At 32.2% G+C, this 24329-nt stretch overlaps 1 protein-coding gene across 5 annotated transcripts in view; it reads right to left on the reverse strand.

Moving 5' to 3' along the window:
- LOC129948441 (tyrosine-protein kinase Abl) overlaps positions 1-24329 on the reverse strand; it is a 137030-nt gene that overhangs the window by 23573 nt on the left and 89128 nt on the right. For 4 of the 5 annotated variants that reach the window (XR_008781873.1, XM_056059451.1, XM_056059449.1 and 1 more), the window contains exon 2: positions 5353-5406. The exons of the other annotated variant lie outside the window; for it this stretch is intronic. Coding sequence is in view for 3 of the 4 variants with exons in the window: in XM_056059451.1 (XP_055915426.1) it covers positions 5353-5406 (54 nt within the window). In the remaining variant the exon portion in view is untranslated. The remainder of the gene's footprint in view (positions 1-5352; positions 5407-24329) is intronic. 5 annotated transcript variants of the gene reach the window in all.

Below are 24329 nucleotides of genomic sequence, written 5' to 3' on the forward strand. Positions count from 1 at the left end.
TAAAATCCACCGATAAAATTTTACTGACAGAAGCCTATGATTGGAACTGAATAAATTAGAACACAAATCAGTGAAACAATTCATTTCACTTTTGAACATAAAAATATCAGATTTTAAAGAAAAGAATTTTCCGGAAAATAGAAAAATAATTTGTTTGTATATAATTTGTATTTCTAATCAAAAAGAAACACAATCAAATATTCTTTAAAAAAATATTCGGATTGATTAATTAATTTTTATCTCTTCAGATTTTACAAATTACAAAAACTTCGTATCAAACTTAACTACAACTTTTAACATTACTTGCCACTATTGCTTATAATTTTCAACTTATTCCATTCCAATTATTATGCTCGTAATGTAAGTACTAATGGTATCCCAGAAAGGTTCTTTTCAATAATTTTCTGCTTAATTATAGATTATAGGATATCGATAAACAATAAACAATTTGTAATAGGAGTTTCCTCTACTCTACCTTTGGGCTCTGAAAAACACGAGGAGGTACTTTAAAGTTTCAATAAAAATTGGCACTTAAAATTCATTAAATGGCTTGAACTCTCGTAAACGTGATTAAAGGCCAATAGTCATAAACTTAAGCACAATTGGCTTGCATGGTGTGGTGTCTATATACGAGTAGGTAAACATTAAATGTTAGTAGGGTAGTTGGGTGAGTGTTTTTTATTAATTTAAAGAACAGGTGCGCAGATATGTAATATTGTTATTATAAAAATTATACGTATCTGTGGGGATGACCACTTCGTTTTTATCAAATTCAAAACCGACAATAAAGACACACAAAACGGGTAGTTAAAATATAAACAATATGAAAGTTCATTATTTGTATACTTTCAAGGGCGATTTTAACACAAAAGAACACGTGCCTTTTTTCTGAAAAGGTTTTTTTAAGGTAAAGTCATTGAAAAATTATATCTGTGAATATTGATTTAGATTTAAGATGAATTGATTTTCATATAAAATATTTTATCAAAGTGCATCGCATTGCTTTATAGGGAAATTCATTCATTCTTTTTTAAGTACATAAATTGGAAACAAAAAATGAAATAAAATAAGAACTGCAGTTTGGAATGACTTTGGCCCTGAATTATACGTTTTTCGATTGCCAATCAAATCGACATTGTTATTTTTGTTTGTATATTGCATCGATTGATTGTTATGCGCTTAGCATTATGAAACATATAGTCAAATAAATCACTGCTCTATTTCAAATAAACGACCAGAATACGTATTGTGAATATTTCAAATCTGACAGTTTGATAGTTGACTGGTCAGTGATTGAGGATTTCAAACTAGATTTTGTTTTGTTTTTGTGCATTTTGAATACAAATTAGATATTTCTATTAAAGTATAGCATTTTTATAAAAAAAAAAATAACTTAAAAAGGGAGAGAAAATAAATACTGGGAAGTAGAATATATGGTTAAATTGTATAGAATTTAAGTTTAAGTTTAAATATAACTTTATGGGGGTTTCACATAACTTTTTAATGATGAGTTTTTGAATAAATTTTCAGGTATCTAATATTTTTTAAGTCAAAACAGTTCTACGATTGATATGAGAAAACTGAATATCAAATGAAGACATGTTTGTGTATTAACAACTTTTGCAATGACTTAGCAAGGGTTTTACAATCGATCTAATCAAGTGGTTAACATGTTTCTAATAATTTTCAATGAAACACAGAAAACCGGATAATAAAGTGTATACACATAATGTACTAAATTTATCGGAGGCATATTTTGAATTACCGTTAATTTTTAACTTCCCATAGAAAGTTGTTGTAATCAGTCCAATTCAACCAATTGGAAATTTTGACATTTCTCGACGTTTCAAAGTCAATAGAGTCGAAATAAAAGATTTTTAGAGAGATGCCTGAGCGTGTGTACGTATATTCCGGAAGTTATTTTCGTCGTCCATAGCTCAAGAACCAGTAGAGACATCGACTTCAAATAATTTTTGTATACAGATAATAATAATAATGATAATAATAAAAAAAACCTAAAAAAAAAATACTAAAAGTTGGATTTTAGACTCAAATATTTGTTCAAAAATTTGAAATATAGCTTGAAATTAATTTTATCTTATAAAAAATATTGTTTTCAACATTCACTTAAATTCGGAGAAAAATTAAATTGACACTTTTTTTTACAAAAAATAAAAACCTAAACAAAACATTACTAAAAGTTGGAAAATTGAGGCTTAAGTGTTTTTGACTGAAATATTTAAAAAGAAAATTGAGATATCCAACAGTCAGTTTTTTTTTTTATAAAAAATTAAAATCTACAAAAATAGTAGGCAAAATTGATAAAAATTGGTTTTCGATATCTCGACAATAATAGAAGACATTGACTTCAAATTAATTTCCTTCATCTAATTTGTATTTGTTTATATAACAAATAAAAACTTTTAAGAAATGATACTAAAATTGGAAAAATTTGGGTTTAGACTAAAAATCTCAATTTGAAATTAATCTATTTCATCATATGCAGAATATTGTTGGTAATTTAAACATTTTGTTGAAAGAATTCAACTGACACCTTTTTAAACAATAGACGAAAACCTACAAACTTGTTAAGCAAGACAAAATGGTAAGTTATCAGTGGGTCGCATCCCAGCCTCTTTTTAATTTTAAATTTGTTGTTCCTAACATCAATCACCCTATATGCTATTACAAAATGAAATGTGAACATTTCTTGAGAAATTACCAAAAATTAAGTCTGTTTATTGCTGAATTAATTTCTCAAGGCGGTGTCAATTTATATTGAAATTCGTTAGGTGATTTATTCGATTGAATTTAAGACTAAATTGTATTTAAAATTAAAAGGGTTTCCACGTTACACCTAATAGTTAAATATTTGTTATGCAAAAAGTGGACGAATTTGCATTGAAGCCATCAATATTTTGGCAACAAAATGACTTATGAGCCTATGTTTAACGTATAAATTTAATTATTTGAAAACAACATAATTCAGAAACGGAAAGCCAAATATTACCTGTGGTGTGATCGTTAGTTCGTGGGACTATTATGTTAGAGTTCTAGATTTTTTTTTTTCACCGGTACTGCCTCTTGCGAAGAATTGAAAAATCAAAGTATTGGTTAAGAGTTGTCTACTGAATGTTGCGTTACACAGTTTTTTTTTAATAGGCCAAACATTTATTCTTGAGTGATCTTTTTTAAATATTATTTTTTATTTAACTTTACACTTAAAAAAAAGGAAAAGAAAACAAAAATTTAGCCATAAATTCTCTTGTCAATTCCTAATTAAATTCATGAAACAAAATCTTAAATTTTTTCTAAATTTTTGAAGAAATTTAAAACAAAAAAAAACCTTATTATTTATAGTTAAGTAATAAGTAATTTAAAAAATAGCTAAATAGAAAAGGAGTGTGATGATAGGGTTGGCAGTCATAAATTTTTAACTCTAGCCCTTGTGGTAGCAAAATAAAGTTTTTTTTTAAGCTTTGAGGATCTTTAACAAAAAAAAATATTAGGTTTTACTCGTATGTTGGATGCCTTTAATAAAGGTTATGTTAATCATACAAATACAGTGTCTTGGTGTTTCTTTCTAGTAAACTCCACTGGTCAGCAGAGATTTTTTCCTAGCAATAAAATTGCACTTTTCTAATGGGTTTTGATGATCTTAATCCAAATTTGACTTCAAAATCAATGTATTCCCAGTTTTTGAGATATTAGTAAAATTCGAAGAAAACCTCTATAAGGCTTTTTAAGACTCAACATGAAGTAGCGTTTTTTTCCAAAAAAAAAAAACGTGAATGTTCTCAAATCTATAATTCCTTTCTTCACTACTCAGTTAAAATATTTATATTATTTTGTATAATATTTGAAAAATTTAACAAGTTGTTAGATTTCAATTTCAGATTTTTCAAGAAAATCTGATAGAAACGCTAAATAATTTATACAAAAACGATTTTTAAGTTTTGTTCTTGTAACGAATCTGTTGTCTACACTATTCAAATCAATTAAGTTTTTGAAATATATATAATAAGAAATATAAAATTAATGTTGAAAACGAGTATTTTTAAAAGTTGAGCAAATAGTTGAAATTTTGGTTTGGATTCAAAATCAGTAATAAACAAAAATTATGCCCCAAACGTATGTATATTTCACCATTACCTGATCCTTTCTCAACCCCAAAAACCGATGAAGGGTTGAAAATGGAAACTTTACTTGTGCTAGGAAAAGATTTACCTAATCAAGATCTATCATTCTAAATATAGATAAATAATTTTGGAGGATACAGGAGGATATCAGGTTTTTTTAAATATAGAGTGAAATAAAACTCATAACGCATGAGATTAGCAGAAACTAAGTAAGATACCGAAAGGAGTTGTACTTTACAAAATCAATATGCTATGAAAAAGTTCTGAAAATTGGCATTTATATGTATGTAATTTGGTCTAACTTAAGAGATGTGGTGGTTTTATTTTGATTAATTGTCATAATATTTATTAATAAACAATTCTATAAGTCTCAAACAAATAACTCCTTCAATCTGTTTTTCTACAGAAAACTATAGGAACGTCCTATATGGATATTTCATAGATGGCGCCACATTCTTCATAAATCATTCAACTACAACAAAACTTGGTCGGGGCTGCTAGTTGATATGCTCAGAAAAAAGTCCTCGCAGAAAATTATGTACTTTAAAAAAGTCTAAAGTTTGAAGAAAATTGTTTAGTGGGCTGTAAACCAAAGTAAAGGCAAAAAGAGACAGGTTAGTAAGACGGGCATTCTTCACCATTTTCCTTCGTCGTTATATTACGTTTGATAAAAATTCCAAATTCTACCCCCCATTTTCCGCTTTACATGCTTAACAGGTAAAATCATTTAGCTTCAAGTTTTCTTATGAATCCATAGTTTTTCATATAAATTGGCAGGTTAATCTTATAAGTTAAAGATACACACCAAATAAGTAACACATAACACAACACTTCACTAAAATTACGGATCTATGCAAATAAAACTTTAAACTACGAAGTGACATATATTTACATACATAAATACCCCTATAAAATTATAGCAACACACAATAGCTCAATTTAAATTCTAGCTCAAGGAAAGGCATTTTAATCAGCTTATTGTTATGTACGTTTATATATATAGTATATTATACTTTGCAAAACACATTGCAATACCAAAAAAAGCTGTAGGTATACATTTATACACGCAAATTAAAAAAAGGAAGAAATTTAGGCAGTGCAAGCACAAGACTCTATAAATTTTTATAGGTTTGTAGTACATACTCAAATGTTCAACCATCTATTTTAATATGATTATTTAGTTAGTTAGTTTTTATTTTATTTTTATTTTTACCTAAATGCATTTGATATTTTCCCGTATCACGTTGTGTACTCCTGATCATCGGACCTAAAGCAGAGAAAAAAAAAGAAAATAATTGTTGATGAAAAACTTGTGGACAAAAAATGTCGAAGCAAATAATTGAGGTTAGTTTTTAATTTCTATGATTTTTTAAAAGAGATATTGATTCTATGTACATTTATGTATAATTATCTACAAAATAGAGGGTGTTTTTTTTTATATTTGCGGTGGTATATAATTTCGTATACATTTTATATGCCTTTCATTTTAAATGGTGCATGAACCATCGTTAAGTTTTGACAACTAAGCGAAACTTCCATCTGTTGAAAGTTCATAGTTTTAAATTTTGATTTGATTTAAGGTCAAATCTGCTTTTCTTCATATACTTGAAGTTAATATTCCACACAATTAATTTCTTTATATCCGAGAGAGAAAAATAATTCTAGTGACACTTCTGTCACTTATCATAACTTGAATTATCAATTCATTTGAAAAAAAACACCCTTTTGTCTGCAACAATGTTTGTTGTTTGATGTTTGTTATTATACTTTCCGAAATGAATTGGCAGATGATTACAAAAATCTAATAAGCGGTTAATGTTTTATATTATTATTGTTATAATTATGTTTCATCAATCACAGTTCAATGCGCATAAAAAAGGGTGGTAGATGGTATTGCGGTTGGTTGATTTTTTGTTGAATGTATATTTAATATTTTTGTATGACACATTTTTATGAATTTTTAAATTACACGACATTGTTCATGGTAATGTGGTGATTGTGAAAAATCTATTGTTCAGACAGGATGACGATTACCATTTATGATGATGATGATAAAACTACACAACTAGTTGCTATAATATTCATTCATCCATTGATTATAATAATTTCTCTTGTGTATGCTTCATTTGCGGTTGTGAAAATTTATTTTGTATCTTCATACATATATACATACATACATACATATATAAAGCATGTGTAAAATGAGACAATCGGAGAAAGAGATTTTTTTAAATTCTGCTTTTAAGCTTTACTTTGTCGAAAGATGATTTCAAAGAAATTGATAGTGTTTTGATTAAGTAGAACAAATAAACTTATTGTATGCATTGTTTTCAAAAAGAGACCTACCAAGTTACTTAACGGATGTTTTTCTAGAGTCATAAACTCCAAGTTGGCAACACTATTGTAACTGAAGGGCATTTTGACAGCTGTCAAGCGATTTATTTTCAGTTTGGTTTGACATTTTAACATAAATAGACTGACGCCTGAACAACGCTTTCAAATTGTGCAAAACAAGATTGCCGTTGATCCCAATTTTCTTAAGCGAATTTTGTTCAGGGGAGTGAGGGATACGTCAATAATCATCAAAACCGCCTTTTTTGGAGCGATGATAATCAAATGCATGTTGGTGAATTGCTACATTTCTAAAAAGTGACTGTTTGGTGTTCTTTATGGGTTGGTGGAAAAATTGGTCCGTACTTCTTTAAGAACGATGCTGGTTAAGAACGATTATAGTCAATGGTGCATGTTATAAATCCATGATTACTGACTTATTTGTTCATCAATTGAACAATTATGATGTTCAGGGACTGTGGTTTAAACAAGACGGCGCAACATATAAGACAGTTCGTGGTACAATTGATTTATTAATAGAAACATTTGGTAACCACACAGTTTCGCGTTACGGACCTGTGAATTTTTCCCCAAGATCACGCGATTACTAGTGGTATGATGGTTAGTGCGTCTTATGCCAGAGGTCTTGGGTTCAATCCCTGACTGTTTAATCTGAAGGGTTTTTTTGATAATAAATCCTCAAAGAGTAATTCTTGCCATAAGCATTGCTTTCTCAAATTGGCCGTTCGGATTCGGGATAAAAACTGTAGGTCCTCTCCATTCCTAAAATCACTAAAACGTTGAAAGTTGTAAGTCTATGGACTGTTGCTCCATGCAATTTATTTATTTATTCATCGCGCGATTTAACGTGTCGCTTGACTTGTAGGGGTATGTGAAGTTGCTTGTCTAAAATGATAAAGCCGAAACGAATTAACACTTAAAAAACAACATTCGTCGAGCTGATATTCGACCAAAACTGTTGGAAGAAGTCATAGAAAGTTTTACCTCCAGATTAGACTACGTCCGATCTACCCATGGCGGTTACATGCCAAAAATGATATTAAAAATATAATTCCATAAGATTATTATTTCTAATAAAGAATTTTTTTGTATGCTCAACTTGTGACATCAAGTAGTTTGTTTTTAAATCATAGGCTTTTTAGACAGTGTTATCTTACTCACGTTCGAAATATTGCCAGAAAGTCAATATCATACCTTCAAAACGAAACAAGTCCTTTTGCGGTGGAACAACGCAACGTAGGGAAATATTAAAAACCGAATTCTGAAGTAAGAGAGTCACCGTATAATTTGCACAGACGAAAATGTGACTGTTGTAGCCGGGAGTGTTAGATTCAATTCACGATTATCAACTCACCATCAATCTCGACAGCTCAAAAATTTCACGCACTAGCCTGAGAAAATTTTGCACAAAGATATCGAATTATAACAAGGTCTAAGTGACTTAACAATTATTGGAGTATTTTTTTCGAAAATGCCGCTAGTAAGAACGTTTTGTTTAACTTTGGGTATTATAAAACCATATTAACTGACTGTTTTTACTGAACTTGAAGACAATGATTTAGATGACCTCTGGTACGCGCAGAATGGCGCTACAAATCATTTTTACACATCAAATTCCTAAATCGCATTATCAGCTGTCTTGGCGATTTAAAACAGTAATCTGACAACAGTCTGAACAGTTATATGACTCCTTGCAGTTATTTTTGTGAGGAACCGTCAACGACCGATGTTTTTCCAACACAATTCGGAAACCGTTCAAAAATTAAGTCGCATACCATCTAAGAAACCTGTGAGTCCGAAATTTCAAACTCAAATTTTTGATCTGACAATAGATTTGAAACAGTTACCTCACTCCTTGGAGTTCTTTTTGTGAGGAACCGTCAACGACCGATGTTTTTCCAACACAATTCGGAAACCGTTCAAAAATTAAGTCGCATACCATCTAAGAAACCCGTTAGTCTGAAATTTTAAACTCAAATTTTTGATCTGACAACAGATTTGGAACAGTTACCTAACTTCTTGAAGTTCTTTTTGTGAGGAACCGTAAACGACCGATGTTTTTTCAATACAATTCGGAAACCGTTCAAAAAATAAGTCGCATACCATCTAAGAAACCCGTGAGCCCGAAATTTCGAACTGAAATTTTTGATAGTCATGGATGTGTTTCGTAAATCAGGTTAAACACTTGCAATAAGTTCAGTTATTCTATACAAAATTACAAACATTTTCCGTTAGTGTCACTTAGCATTCGGTATCAGTTTTTAACCGAACATCTCAATAATGTTGCAAAATGTCATTATAAGAAATAGCTGAAACACAAACACGCTTCAGCTTCGGCATCGTCTGCGTTACGAGTGGCTAGCTTCAAGGTTGCTTTGAATTACTTTTCCAATATGACATTTTTAAAATGGCACTTCTGTCATTAGTAGCTGTTATTTTTTTCTCAATTTTTTTTTTGATTTTTTCGTGCAGTAAAAAATATGAGTTTTAAAATCCAACAAAATTAAATTTATAGCATAAGTAGCTTACACAGCCTATAGTAAATAATGGGAATCCTTCCGAAAGCAATAGTATTTTGTTTGTTTTTTACTTTTTTTACAGCTGTTGAGCTGTCAAGCAAAGGAAATGCTTAGCAGATTTTAACTAAAGCTTCTGTTTGGATTCACATTTCCTTACGATTGTCAAACGTGAGGTCAAAGTTTCATTGTGATAGGATGCATTAAATTCCTAGGGCTGAACTCGTAAACGTCAGGCAAAGCCGAAGCTGAAGCGTGTTTGTGTTAGAGCCAAAAAGCCTTATGACAGACACAAACAAACAACGAACGTTCCCTTTAAAAAATTAAAATAAAATCGGACCTTTTTCTTAACTTATTAAACCTAAAAAAAACATTCGAAAAATTTTGATCAAAATCGCCAAAAGCGAACAAATTTAAAAACAAAAAGCCGATTACAGTTATTCTTAATTAAATCACTTTGATCAATTTTTGTCTTCGGTACACAATTTTTTTGTATTTAAATTGAGGAATCGACTTAGTCGAAAATGTGTCGTAGGTAACGAAAATGGGAGGTAACATTTTTTTCAAGGTCAAAGATTCCTAAACAGAATCTTTCATAATTTTTTGAATCTGACAGTTGCCACAAAAAAAAACTCAAACGTTAGTTTAACCTAACATTGATATAAATTTAAAGGTCTCATATTTTTAATGTTAAGTTTGAAGTAATATATACAAACTACAACTATGTTTGAATTTAAATAAAAAAATGTACATGTATAATGCTAATGCCATTCACTAAAGCTACATAAATATATTCCATCAACCTTCAATTGTCGGGAATATGGAGAACAAGTAGATGGAGTTAAACTTCCGCGTAAAACAAAAGTTACAATGAACTTCGTCTTTGACTCTGTCTATATGTATCTCTTAGATAATAAAGACAGATATGTATCTGTACTTTTAGGTGTAGCTATGTGAAAAGATATTAAGGTAGGCAAAACGTCCTCTGATTTCGTTTGTTTTTTACATTTTATTCGCTTTCTTTTGTTTCTTATTCTACAAAAGCTCTAAAAACCCAACAACAATGAAATTGCGGAGCCAAAAGCAACGGCGACTACACTGCAATACAATTTATGCTTAAGGAAATGTAGACGGACATGGAAGACAGCGCTAATTAAATCTAAAAGCTACACACATAGGTATACCTATACCTAAGCAGTAAGCATACCAATGGCTGAACGTTATCTTATTACAATTTACGTGTGTGTGCAGCAGGGGCTTAGAGGGTGAAGAAGTTGGTATGAAGGGCTCTGCCACTCCCACAGACAAAGAGACTCCTTTGGAAATTTCTTTTGTTTGCCGGTCTCGGTTTCACAGGGTGGAATGTTATAATAATTAACGAAAGTACTCCGACTTCAAACTTATTTTTTTTTCGTTCGTTCGTTCGTTCCTGTATTATACAACGGAGATGGAAACTCTGGGAGTTTTCTCTGGCACTTCAAGCACTTATACGTCGCACTGTCTCTTCTGTCACTCTGCGTCATGCTTTTCGTCGTCTTCGTCTCTGTCGCCATCGTCGTATTTGATGGTGTCTAACTTATTCAGTCTGGCCTGGCTTTAGCTTGGCCAGGAAAACAAATGTGTTGAGCAGCAGCAGCTTCAATCTTCTTTCCTTATAAGCGCGGTAAAGTGGATTTGCACTTTGTTGGGTTCGCGTAGGGTTAATGGGTTTGAGTTTGGGAACGGTTGCTCCCCGTATAGGCTAGGAGGTGCATGCATTTGCATGCAATTATTGTGCAACCGGATTATGACGTTGTGTTTCTGCGGGTATTCGACGTCGTCGTCTTTATCGTCGCTCACCGGGCATACACCTCAGTCAGCCCACATCAAGAACAAGCATATTCAAGGACTGACATTGTCATCTAGAGCACCTATCATAAAGTAGAATGAGGGAATATAAATTTCGCTGATGCAAAAACTGTGTATGTAATTAAAGGTGTTTTACACGAAATTACTTTGCTTGCTATGACTTTTTATGGCAAATATAAAAGAGGTGGTAAACATATAAATTGAAGTTAGATGAGAGGGGGCGGGGTGGGGTATAGGATTAATTCGCAGCGCAATGACAACGTTTAACATGTAACTGGGAAACTCATATGTCAAGGGCATGTTACACCGAATGAGATTAATTACTTGTAAAATAAAATCACGGTTTGTTAAAGCACACCGATGCAACGAATAAAAAAAGAAGAGTGATGAAACAACAGAAGAAGAAAAAACTGACTGTTTTAAAAAATTAGAATTTCGTTTATCAGTTTTTGAAAACCTTCAAACTCACAAAATGGGGCAGGTATCGACAATAGATTGCAATTTAACTTCTTCGAATTCTAACTTTTAAAAGTTTTGGTGACGTACAAAAATTACAGTTAATTTTTTTGGTATTAAAATAAAGTTATTTTGTTAAATTGTTTTGGAAGAAATAATTTGAAAAAAATGGTCGTGATATTTTGGAAATAAGTTTAATCAAAATGAATAAATAAATTAAGTTGAGAACTAGAGCCTAATGACCATTGACAGAGATTCAACCCAAGACCTCTGGCATGACAATTGGACGCATTTATCATCACGAAATGGTATCTTACTTAGTTTTTGGAAATTATCATTATTTTTGAGTTGTTATTTGATTCTATTTGGAGCTTTTAGACAATATTGAATTTGATACTTTCGTGGTTTTGAAAAATTCGCTTTAGAGTTGTTAGTGCTGATTTCGAATCCAAACTTAACTACGTGGTAAAATTTTAAAAGCACACGTTTTCAACATTATTTTTATATTTTCTAATGACAGATTTTCAATTTTGTGGTTTAAAAAGAACAGGGCTGGAATTCGAGATCTGTCAAACTAAGTTGTTAAACCATTTTTTTATATTTTAGTTGAAAGTCTGACATTTAGGAAAATGAAGCTTTTAACTATCACACAACGCATACAAATTGTTAAAACCTACTACAAAAAATGGTGATTCAGCCACAGCCACATATCGTGCTTTAAGAGCAGACTATGGTTTACATAATCGTCCAACTACGCAAGGAATTGGCAAAATTGTGAAGAAATTTAAAGAAACTGGATTGGTTAGATATTTTAAGGCCTGTGCATTATCGTTTCCCTTGTACCATTGACAACATCGTAAGTGAAATTGTTGTCGATTCCTCATCGTTCTCAAGAATTAAGACTGTCTTACTGCACATTATGGCGTATTTCACTTTAGGATCTACACCTACACCATATAAAGTCCAGCTTTAACAGTGTTCTGTGGAATTAGCCAGTTGCATTCCCCTTCCCCCTCAAACCATACTTCTAGAATGCACGTCAGTTTAACCTTGAACTCAATTTTGAAGGTACTGTCAAGTATAGAGATTCTGTTTTTAACCGCACATCGAGAATGTGGAATGCTTTACCCAATTCTGTTTTAAGAGCAATGTGCATCGGTATCTCCTCTTTAATCCTTCCCTATTTTCCTAAGCTCGCACTGTGTTTGACCCCTTGAGTGCCCTTTAAAATAAAATTAAATTGGGTGGCGCAACAGTCCGTTGTGAACCAGGGCCTAGTGACTTACAACTCTCAACCATTCCTGTGTGCGAGTATTGTTGTCAGGAATGGAAGGGACCTACAATTTTAGGCCGAATCCGAACGGCTAGTTTGAGAAAGCACTTTTTCATGACAAGAATTACTCTTGAAGGATTTGTCAATTCCTCGCAAGAGGCAGTACCCGCGAAATTATTTTTTTTAAATTAAGCTGGCACAGGCAGGGATTGAACCCAAGACCCTTTGCATGACAGTCCAACGCACTAACCATCATGCCACGGGTACTAACTGTCAAGTATAGAGGTTCTTTTTTTAACCGCACATCGAGAATGTGTAATGCTTTACCCAACTGTGTTTTAAAACCAATGTGCATCGGTATCTCCTCTTTAATCTTTTTAAATTTTCCTAAAGCTCGCACTGTTTTTAAACTTTAAACATGATAAGGGTATTAATAACCCCTTGAGTACCCGTTGAGTATACAAACAAAGCTGAAACCAGCCATTCATTCACAACGTCGTAGATGCGTCCAATGGGTGATTGAACAACAGGTGGGTTTTTTTTAACAAAATTTTCTTTAGGGACGAAGCACATTTCTCACTCGGTGGGTATGTTAATAAACAAAATTGTCGTATTTTGGGCCCTGAGAATCCTCAAGCAATTGAAGAGAGTCAACTACATCCTCAAAAAGTCACTGTATGGTGCCATTTTTGGTCCTTCGAAGTGATTGGACCTTAATTCTTCGAAAACGACTATGGAACGACTGTCACCGTTGATTCGGATTGTTGTTTATATGATAACCGAATATGGCTTAGTTGCAAAAGACATTTCGTGGTTGCGTAATTTCTCGTCGTGGAAAACACATGGTGATACCAACTGATCAAGATTATGCGATTTCACATCGCTGGACTTCTTTTGTGGTTAAACCATTAGCTCTTGATGGATTAATAACCAACATTCTTCAAGTTATAGCTGAGATACCGCCCAATAGGTGTCAAAAAGTGACCGAAAATTACTTCAAAAGAATCGATGCTTGCCACAATTGGCTTGGTGGTCATTTAAATGATGAAGTGTTTCACTCATAATACCCGTGTTTGTTTGACATTTTTTAAATAGTAAAGTAGGAAGAAAACGCATCGGAAGTAGCCAGATTTTTGTATTTAAAAATTGGTACAACTAAAAAAAGATGTGTCAGAATAATAATACAAAAAAAAACACACAAAAAATAAGCCCAATTTCATTAACAAAACTAAACAATAACAACAGTAACAGATTGATTTTTTCCTCAATGGAAAACACATGATTCCAAATGCATAACTCCTCAACGAACACAGCCATCGAGATACAAATGCAACATGTATTTTCGCGTCCCACACGAAAATGACCCACGTCATAAAAAACTATGACTGATATCCACTAGCATACCATTATAAATAAATAAATTAGGTAGCGCAACAGTGCTATTGACATTCAAGTCTTAAGTATTCGTGTGCGTTAGTCATCTAAGGGATGGAGGAGACTTACAGTTTTAAGCTGAATCCGTGATCTAATTTGAGAAAGTGCTTTTCCTGACAAGAAATACTCTCGGAAGATTTTTCAATTGAAAGCAAAAGTAAGTACCGCGAAACAAACATTAATAAGGCACAGGCAAGGTTTGAACCCAAGACCTCTGGCGTGACACAGAGCTAACATACTATTACAAAGAATAAAAACCTTAGTACAGCAGGAGCGGTGGATGTTTCATTTCGGCAAAAACTGCTTTTTAGAAAACGACTAGATAGAAATCAGCTTGAAAATAGTTTTCAATATTTCCCAAGGTTGTTTAAGCTCAAAACAATTCTTTTATTTCTGGGGAGGTAAACAGACAATCTGACAAGAATTCGTGCATGAAACAACTATCAGTGTTAAAATAACCAATAATTTAAAAATAAACCACAAGATAGCTCAATCCGTATAATAATACAGCGATCCAGTTGAATATTTTATCTTTTTTAAGTTTGTAACTTTTAGAATGAGTAACACTTTACATTTCAACAGGAATTAGAAGAGCTAGTTGTGTACGATCTAGTGTTTTTTTTCTTTAAGTGTGCACTTGTACTTTTTTCTAAAGAACATAAGTTCTATTTTAATACATCATTATTACTAGCGCCAAAAAAGTTATCATAAGAACTTTCAATCTCATTTCATTAAAAATGTATCATTTAATCTTTAAACGTTTTACAAAAGGTAAAAAACGTAGATACCTTTAATTGGTATTTGTATTTGCAAAGTTCTTCAATAAATATTTCTCAAGTTGTTTCTGCTATGGTGTCTTCTTTTTTGTCTTGTCATCAGAAACGAATTCTAACACTACAAACTGCATAAAGGTACTGACCATTAAAAAGGGAAGAAGAAAAACCATTCATTATATGAACATGAACAACACAGCCTTGAATCTGAATCTTATTCTGAAGGACTTTTCCTCTCTATAGTAAAGTAGCTAGTATACCAATTAATAATGTTTTTCTTCTTCTAAAAGTCGTATAAGTATATTGGAAGTCTTTTTTGTTGACTTTTTCTTTTAGTAAATGACAACCAAGAAAATATATAGTTTTTTTTTCTTGCTGTCTTGACTTATTTCATCGTCTTTTTATTTTGTGCTTCATTTTCTCAAGAATAATAAATTAACCCTTTCTTTTGAACACAAAATTTCACCCCAATAGTTGTACTGTCATCATTGTACCTATAAAATACAAGTTCGTATATAGTAGTCTCGATTTCAACAAAAAAGGGAAAAGAAGAACATGAAACAATCATCCGTTGAAGATGAACTTCTCTAAAGCTGCCCCCACGTCCACAATGCAACCAAACATACAACCAACCCCTGCTGGGTGGCGGTGGCGTTGGCGTGATGTATAGATATTTTTTAATCAGAAAAATCCTCCTTTAAAAGAAAGCTAGTGGAAATAAATTTTCAAGGGCTTTCCTTCCTCTTTTATAAAGTAGGTGGTATATGCTCTTGCTCTCTTGCTCTTCTTTTTCCAATCGTTTCAAGGAAAGCAAACAAAATATTGGAAATGTCACACCTATCCTATATCTCTACCTCTACCTATACTATACATTTTCTTTTTCAGGACAGTATAGTTGAGATAGCAAAATGAAAGGATTAACTTTGTTGTTCGAATTTGCTCATACGGTTTCGAGAAATATAGTAAAGACGATAAAGCCCCAATGGAACTAATATCACGCTTCAAGCGTCTCTTTTACCTTCTTGCTTTATGCATGAGAACTATACGGAAACCTTAGAAACGGTGGCGGACTGGGACTGGAAAACCGTCATAGAGGGATAATATGCGTAAACATGCTACAGAGGATTTTTGCGACTACGTGACGTGCGTCATCCCGAGAATCTACGTGTTAGTCAGAGCCAGAGAGTGTCAGAGTAGATTTTGCCTCCACGGTTTTTTTTTCTACAATCTTTGGAGGGGAACTTCAAACATACGCTATAGTCGTGTTCGTAGATACGTACGAAAACGAAGCAATGTCCTTATGCATTTTATATATGGGTAAGGCGAATACTAGTATATGACATTTTTGTAGATAACTTGCAAGGGAGAGTCCTCGGGACATTGTAGTTGAAGACATTGAGCATACACAGAGTAGAAAAGATGGGTAGTGTGGTGAAAAGAAATGCCGGAAGGCAAAATTTTATATCACACAGAGTTGTGATGCGGTTTTTTGATATTTTCACTACGATGCGCGATGACGAAAATGGTATACACGGCGGGCACGAGCACATGGGATCAATGGTAACTCAAGAATTCTGAAGTAGTACAAACAAGTCCTTGTATTGGTATAATGGTTTTGGTTTATTCAGCTCCCAAGTCATAAGTCCCTATATACATTTACTTCCAACTAGATGGGTATATGCGTTAGCTACTTTTTGAAAAGGATTAGCTGGTGATGGAACTGATGGATGGACTATGAATAAGGTTGGTTTCTGGGTTACTGAATGTATTTTGTGTTTTTTTTTAAGATAGAATAATTTACAAGGTCGATTTGAAAAGGCGAGAAAGACTCTGAATAATTATGTGATGAAGTGACTTAAAATCTCATACTTTCAATTTTAAGGAGAGAACACATTTGAATAGAAGAAGTATATTATGCTATCGGCATTTCTGGCATCAAGTAAAAAGGATCTGCTTATAGTAGTGAAATATTAAATCGATATACTATTTTTTCCCATTTTTGTTTGCATTTGTAAGATTTTGTTTCAAACAATTTATACTTCTGGCTTGAGGGCATTAGCATAGTTATTTAAGTCGGTCATCGTATTTTGAAGATCTTTTGTGATTTGACAATTATACAGTTTGTATTTTGTATGATAATAAAGGGTTATGAAAATTAAACAAAAAAGAGACATTCAAAAGAAGCCAAGAGATGTTTATTTTTTTGTAAAGAGGAGAGGTGTCATTAACAATGGAAAAGTAAATCGGCCTCGACGGGTACGGTTGCAGCACTATATCGTTTTCACTAAATTCGTTATGACCAAATCGCACATTTTCATTAATAACTTCACGAATTTGATCTTTAATGCCTTAAATCAATTGAGGAGCCTTAGCTTAGAGCTTATCTTTCGTGTAGTTATTTTGAAGACTTGTATTGAAAGAATTTAACAATTTTAATAAGTTTTGAAGTGTACTTTTTTATGACGTTTATTTTACTTATAACACTTTTTTCAGTCTAAATAAACTAAAGCATCTTGCACAAGAACAATTTATTCGTTGCAGTATGGATGGTATGTGGAACGCGAATAGAGTTTGACAGTTCGGGGCAACCAAACTACATTTCGTTACTACCAAACTGTTTTTACAAAATGTTCCTGTTTTAGAGAAATAAATGAAAATTTTTTCATCCTAACATTAGTGTCAATTGGTTTCTTGTAATTTAAATGTGTTTTTGTTTGAAATTTACATTTTGAAACGTATAAAATCTCGTTTGTTCGTCAATTCCTTCATTCGTTGTTCGCTCTCATGTGCAAGGCTTCTAAATCTAGCTTACTTTTAAGTGTTCAAAAGACCAGGTCCTGATATGGGATCTCCATTCAAACAAATATGTATTTATCCCGGATGAATCCTTCGAAGTTATTTTTATTTTTTTCAGGTATGTTAACAAAGTATCTTAAAAAAGTTTTACCATCCATCTTTTCTACTGGGTTCATATTTAATTTCCGTATCAGCTGGCAAGTTCGTAGATTGTGATACAAAGCCATGCGCACCTAGAAATAAGAACGCCTAAGAAGGTATGAAACAAGTTTCATATGTACCTACAAGTAATATATGTAATTAATTCGTTTTCAGTAACAACTGCTGATTTGGCGAAGTGATTCCTCACAAGGTTTATTAGAACATTATTAATTCTGGATACACCTTAAGTATCCAATACCTTCTAATTCGAAGTTTTGAAGTGTATATTGCACTATTTATAGTAAGAATGTATTGTATTCTTTAAAATGACAATAGATGACTGGTGCAAAAGTGACAGCAACTCAAAAAGCGTGCGGTATTCGAAATAAAAGCACTTATTGGACAATCCTTTATTCGCAAAATGACATGAGTTCCTTGTGCGTATTTTAATAGTCCTTCTTTCAATAACTTGAGTTAATGCAACAAGGACTTTAAACCAAGCACCAGCAATCGCATCAACCCAAAAGGAACCATTAGAATTTGCATTCACTGTCGAATGCATGTAATGCAATCATATTTCTAAATACCACCATATGTGAGTTTTTGGCAAACTAAACTCTCTATAAACGTAGTAGTTTTTGAGACAATTCCTTACATATTTGTTGGTTATTTTGGTTGTCAGAAAATCTGTCTTATTGCATGATTTTTGAAAGCATAGAAAGCTTTTATTATGCAATGCGTAAACAAAGCAAAAGGCTCGTATTTGGCTTTGTATCAAATATAAAAATTATGTCTTGTTTAAATATTTAAAGCAATTTCTTATCAAGTTTCTTATCAAAAAATAGGAACATTTACAATTTTTGACATTGTATTAAAAGCTCGATTATGCATTTTCAATTATTTCTTTGAAAGTATTTTTTGAAATCATCCCCCGTTAGTATTTTCCTAATGGTTGAAGCATTGGGCTATTGAGCCAATTACCAAAACAAACTTAAAAGTTTTAAAGCTTGGGTACAGTAAGTTTATGTATTGTTAAAACGTTCGAAATGACACCAAGGTCCGAAGCATCTAATGAAGGCAATTGCTTTGATCTCCCTCAAAAATGTCAAAGTCGTAGCTAAACTTTGAGATGCCACTTAGACTTTTTTTTTGTAAACTCATTTGTAAGACTCTGCAGGGTTGTTTTCTTTAAGTTCGTGACGGCATTTGGTTGGTATTATTTACTCATTCACCGGTAAATATTGTTCACTGTCTCGAATTTTATTTAGAAGAGGTCTAACTTTAAAAAGTTAAACTTGAGACGTTCTAACCTCTTTTGCCCAATACATTCTGGTTAATGGTAATTTTCACAAGTTTTGAAATTAAAAATACTGATGGATTGTTCCGTTTAATTTTTCGTTATGCTAAAAGGCTTATTTATAGCATCTTGAAGAGATTTTTAAGTTCGATTGTTCAAGGAGCTTCATGGATCATCTAAACTAAACTTCTTGATGATATAAAATCATTAAATATATCATCGAAAAGTTTAGTGATACCTTTAAATTCCAAATGTTGTTCCTCAAATGCTGATATTTCGGTTTATGTCCATTTAAAAAGTTCTTCCCTTCCTACCTGTTTTGTTAAAATTTTGGCCTGTTTGGAATTATTTGTGTTTTCATGTGAACTCTCAAAATAAGTATTTGCTATATATTTTTATTATCTTCGTGGTAGAGCAAGGGAGGATAACTTTCACTATCGAAGTCTGAAACAGTTTTTTCATCACTTAAAAATCAAACACCAACAAATAGGCTTTACCAGCTTAGAACTTCCATAAAAGCTAGAAGGTTTCATTTCTGTAACAACAGGAATTCTTATCAATGTATGTAAAGCCTTATGCTTCTTCTGGGTTTTGTGGGGAATGCAAAACGATGATACAATAAAATCAAGTAAGAAAGCACCAATAGAAATCTCATTACAATTGCTACGTCTTGTCATTATAACTACATTTTTTGAAGCTTTTAGCTTAATATTTTTTATAGTTTTGTCGACTTCAAGTGCAACCCTTCAAACAATCGTAATACAATCTCGAAAAAACGCTTTTAATTTCAGAAAAATAACTATGGCTTCGTATGTGGAAAGGAGTTAAAATAAATTAATACATTCATACATTTTTTAACGCTACAAAAGATTTTTTTTTACTATTGTTGACGAGAAGGACTTACAACTCTCAACCATTCCTGTGTGCGAGTAATTTTGTCAGGAATAAAGGGGACCTAAAGTTTATATGCCGAATCCGAACGGCTAATTTGAGAAAGCACTTTTTCATGACAAGAGTGAGTTACTCTTGGAGAATTTGTCAATTCCTCGCAAGAGGCAGTACCCGTGAAAAGACTTTAGATGACATAGGCAGGGATCGAACCCAAGACCTCTGGCATGACAGTCCAACGCACTAACCATCATGCCACGGGTTCTACTATCACAATATCTAAATTTTTTAATTTTATCAAAAAATCATAATGAAATCAATTTATTTAAGTCAAAGGAGTTAAAAAAATTAAAAATCACTTTTTTAAAAGTTTAGATCAAAAATGTTATTTAATAATTTTTCTTTTTTATTTGTTTTTTTAGAAATCAAATAAGTTTCATCAAAGTTAAGACTTTTATTGAGAAAACAGGCACACATAAGCAAATGCCAAACATAAATTATGACAAGATCAAGTAATTTATAGAAGGACTATAATAAAAATGTATACTTTTTTTTATGGGACTCTACAAAATATTATATAAAAATCACTACCTTATCAGCTGTTATGCTTTAAAGATAGTGCTGCAGTTGTAAAAGCCTTATAAAACAAATGTAGATGCAATCTATGTCTTTACTGAAAAGCTAAAGCTAGATATAAATAAATACTTATCGTATATAACAGTAGACATAAAGAGATGTTTCGTCTCCCTTTGTTTTAAAAAGCTGGCACCGCGATAAACGCTATTGGAATATTAAAACGTTTCTAACGTCGCGTCCGTCGTCAGCTTTTGTCGCAAATAAAACCAAACCATCATAAATCTAGACAAAAAACAAATATAAAATTATTATTTGTTTGATATTTGAGTACTCAGCTCTATGGTCATATATTTTAAGCCGAAGGGGAATTAGCATTGATTTCATTGCCAAACCGCAAATAATTTCACTTTTTTCCATATTTACACTCTTTTATCCTCAAGTGGTTTGTACGTGAGGATGTGTTTCTGTACAAACAAAATAATATTCCAAACAGAAATAAAAATGCAATGATAGAATTACTAATTTTCTATGCACTTGGATGGCTTTTCACGGCTTGACTACCACGACAACCGACGTGACGACGGTTGATGGTGGCTCACGCACCCGGCCCAAAACCTGCTCACTGAATTGTGTTTGGGTTTGCTCGTAAAAACGCTCGCGCCATAGCAATAAACGCAACTTGAAATCGTTTATTAAAATAAATTATCGCTTCTCGTTCTCTGTGATGGATAAATAATCACAATTGTTGGCTTTTGCACTCCAGACACGCCTACTTATCTTCACATGCTACTTTATTGCATTTTGTTTTTATTTCGACAAAGTCAATAAAATGAATTAGATATTCAAGTGAGCATGCGGTATGGCAGCGGATGAGCGTTGCATTTGTTATTATTAAACTTAACAAGAAAAAAAATAACCTCCCTTGATCAGCTCAGCACCCCTCGGAACTTGGAAACAAAATATATCTACAACGACTTTCATTATTTGTTTCTCAATCACTTGAGGGGTTTTATTTCTTTTTTTAAAATTTATTTCTAACTAAATTCCTATACTCGGGAGCGAAAGAAACAGATCAGATTTGTTTTTTCCTAGTTGCAGGTTCAGTTTATTTTGAAAATCAATTGGGATTCCATCTAATGTATCTAACAATGGGGACTTTTCAGAGGACTTATTATTTTTTCAATCAAATTTTGCTGACTTGAATTCTAATATAAATGCTGGTAGCGTTTGTTTATCTTTAGATAATGTGTTGTCAGCCTTATCATCTCTGGTCAACATTTTTTCGCTGCACCAGATAATAATCTTCCATTTCTTTTAAAATTTTGTAAATACAATGCGACAAAGTATATTTTTAGACACTTAGAAACATTCTCTGATTACTCCTCTGCATAAATCTGGATCTAAGGGATCTGTGGAAAGTTATAAACCAATTGCTAAACTTCAGTTAATTCTAAAAGTATTCAAAGCAATTGTGGAAAATAAACTGTATAATTTAGTTCGAAATCATTTTTCTCAGGATCAGCGCATGGCTTTCTGAGTGGTAGATCGACAGCAACCAATTTATCAATATTTACGAATTATTGTCTTGGTTGTTTGGAAAATCACTTGCAAGACGACGTTATTTACAAAGATTTTTCAAAGGCATTTTATCGTGTGCAACACAATATTCTTTTGAAAAAAACTTTAGCTGCTAGGGTTTCACTCTGCTCTCCTTGGCTGGAATAAAAGTTATTTTGTTCCACGTAGTCAATATGTTAAAATTGGTGATGTTTTATCAAATAAAATAATAAACTTTTCAGGTGTTCCTCAAGGTAGCCACCTTGGGCCACTCCTTTTTATTCTTTTTATTAATGATTTACGAAATTATATTTCTTATGCAAAGTGTCTCTTATAAGCCTATGATCTCAAGATTTTTAGCTTTGTAAGAGCACCATCCTCCATCCCTGCAATTACTCGCACACAGAAATGGTTGAGAGTTGTAAGTAACTAGGCTCTGGTTCTCTACGGACTGGTGCGCAATCTAATTTATTTATTTTATTTATTTAAGATCTCCATTGATGCCAGTAAAATTTAAACTGATATTGATTGCATTGTTAACTGGTGTACTATAAATGGTTTATATTTCAATATTAAAAAATGCAGTGTTGTTATATTTTTTAAGATACTAGATCCATTAAGTTTCAATTACAAAATTGATAATCATTCAATACAAAAGGTTTACGAGACAACAAGATCTTGGAGCTATCTTTGACTATAAAATCAGTTCTTCGCTTCAAATTGACCACTTTATTTCTAGAATAAACGCGATGTTGGGTTTTATTGTTCATTATATGGAATCACTTTACTCAATCAAGTATCCCTTAGATTAAAAAAGTTCAGAGAAGATTTACCAAATTCGCCTTACGTAAGGTTTTTAGAAACTCAGATATTCCATCTTATGAGACCTGGTGAAAATTAATTCATTTAAAACCTTAATTGCAAAGAAGAAAGCTATATTCGATATTCTTTGCTTTCATTTTGAATTCTAACATAGATTGTGCTACTTTGCTATCAATGCTTAATATTTACGTACCTTCTCGTAATTTGCGACACAGAGATGGAAATTGTTTACATGTTCCTTTTCATACTACAAATTATGCCAAACACAAGTCAATTACTGATTCCTGTATTACTTTAAATTAATTTGTTTTTTAATTGATTGTAATAATAGTAGGTTAAATTATTAAGAGACATTTATTAAATTTGTTATAAACTTATTATTATTCGATTTAATTGTTGTCTCCATAAAATCATGTTACTTGAAAGACGAAAATAAATACATTTCTTCTTCAAGACATGAGATTCGAATATTATTTTAGAAAACTTAAAGATAGTCATTTTCTAAACGTAATAACGTTAAAGCTTCCAAGCAAGGTGAAAAGTGCGGTTTAAGCCATTTTCGATATAAATGGGTATACATGCGTTACAATAACTAAAATCAGAAACATTTTTTCCTTTAATCCACGGTAAACTCACCTAGTTTTCTGTTTGGTGGAAAATGCTAGTTTAACTCGTAATCTGGTATCCTTATTTTTATTTTTGAATTAAAGGCGTTAAGTCTTTCGGACTTTTTACAGGCTTGATACCGAATACAGATGTCATCTCTCAAAATGTCACCTAAATATAAATTTTGTTTATGTTATTTACGATCTGAAGCAAAGCCTGAGGATACATTTCAGATTGGCTCATACGAGTAAATTGTGCCTATTCGATTTTTTAAAAACGCTATACAATTTTCTTTAACAGAAATAAATGAAGTCAAATGTTTCAAATACTTTTCGAATGTACAGGTTTCTTAATAGCACCTTGGTATTTTTTCTGAGCCTGAGTATTAATTTTTATATCTATCGATCGATTGATAGATGATTGATCATTTTCGATTGGATCACGAAATCAAAAGTAATTTATGTTAACGATTGTTTTTCTTGTTTTATTTTCTATTTCTTCAAATTAAATTGAAAAAGGAGTGCCCAGACTTGTAGCTAAATTTGCGGCAAGAAGGGTACAGTCCGAACTTACAATTTTAAGAGCGCCAAACTCTTGCATTCGAAAGAAAAGTGAAATTTTCACATTTCAAGACAAGATCAATGCAAAATGCCGACACTGCCGCCACCGCACCGAAGCGTCGTCTTCGTGTCGTGTCTCACACATTCACTCTCCCATCACAATCAAACAAATATTTTCGCTCGTGTTTCATGAATATAAAGTAAACAGTTAATTTAGCTTTGAGGCACTTGAACGTAATTATAATTAACTTTAACTTGTTTTCAATTATTTGATTATTTGTTGGCGGTATGTCGT

The sequence above is a fragment of the Eupeodes corollae genome, chromosome 2 (genome assembly GCF_945859685.1).
Source record: "Eupeodes corollae chromosome 2, idEupCoro1.1, whole genome shotgun sequence".
NCBI lineage: Eukaryota > Metazoa > Arthropoda > Insecta > Diptera > Syrphidae > Eupeodes > Eupeodes corollae.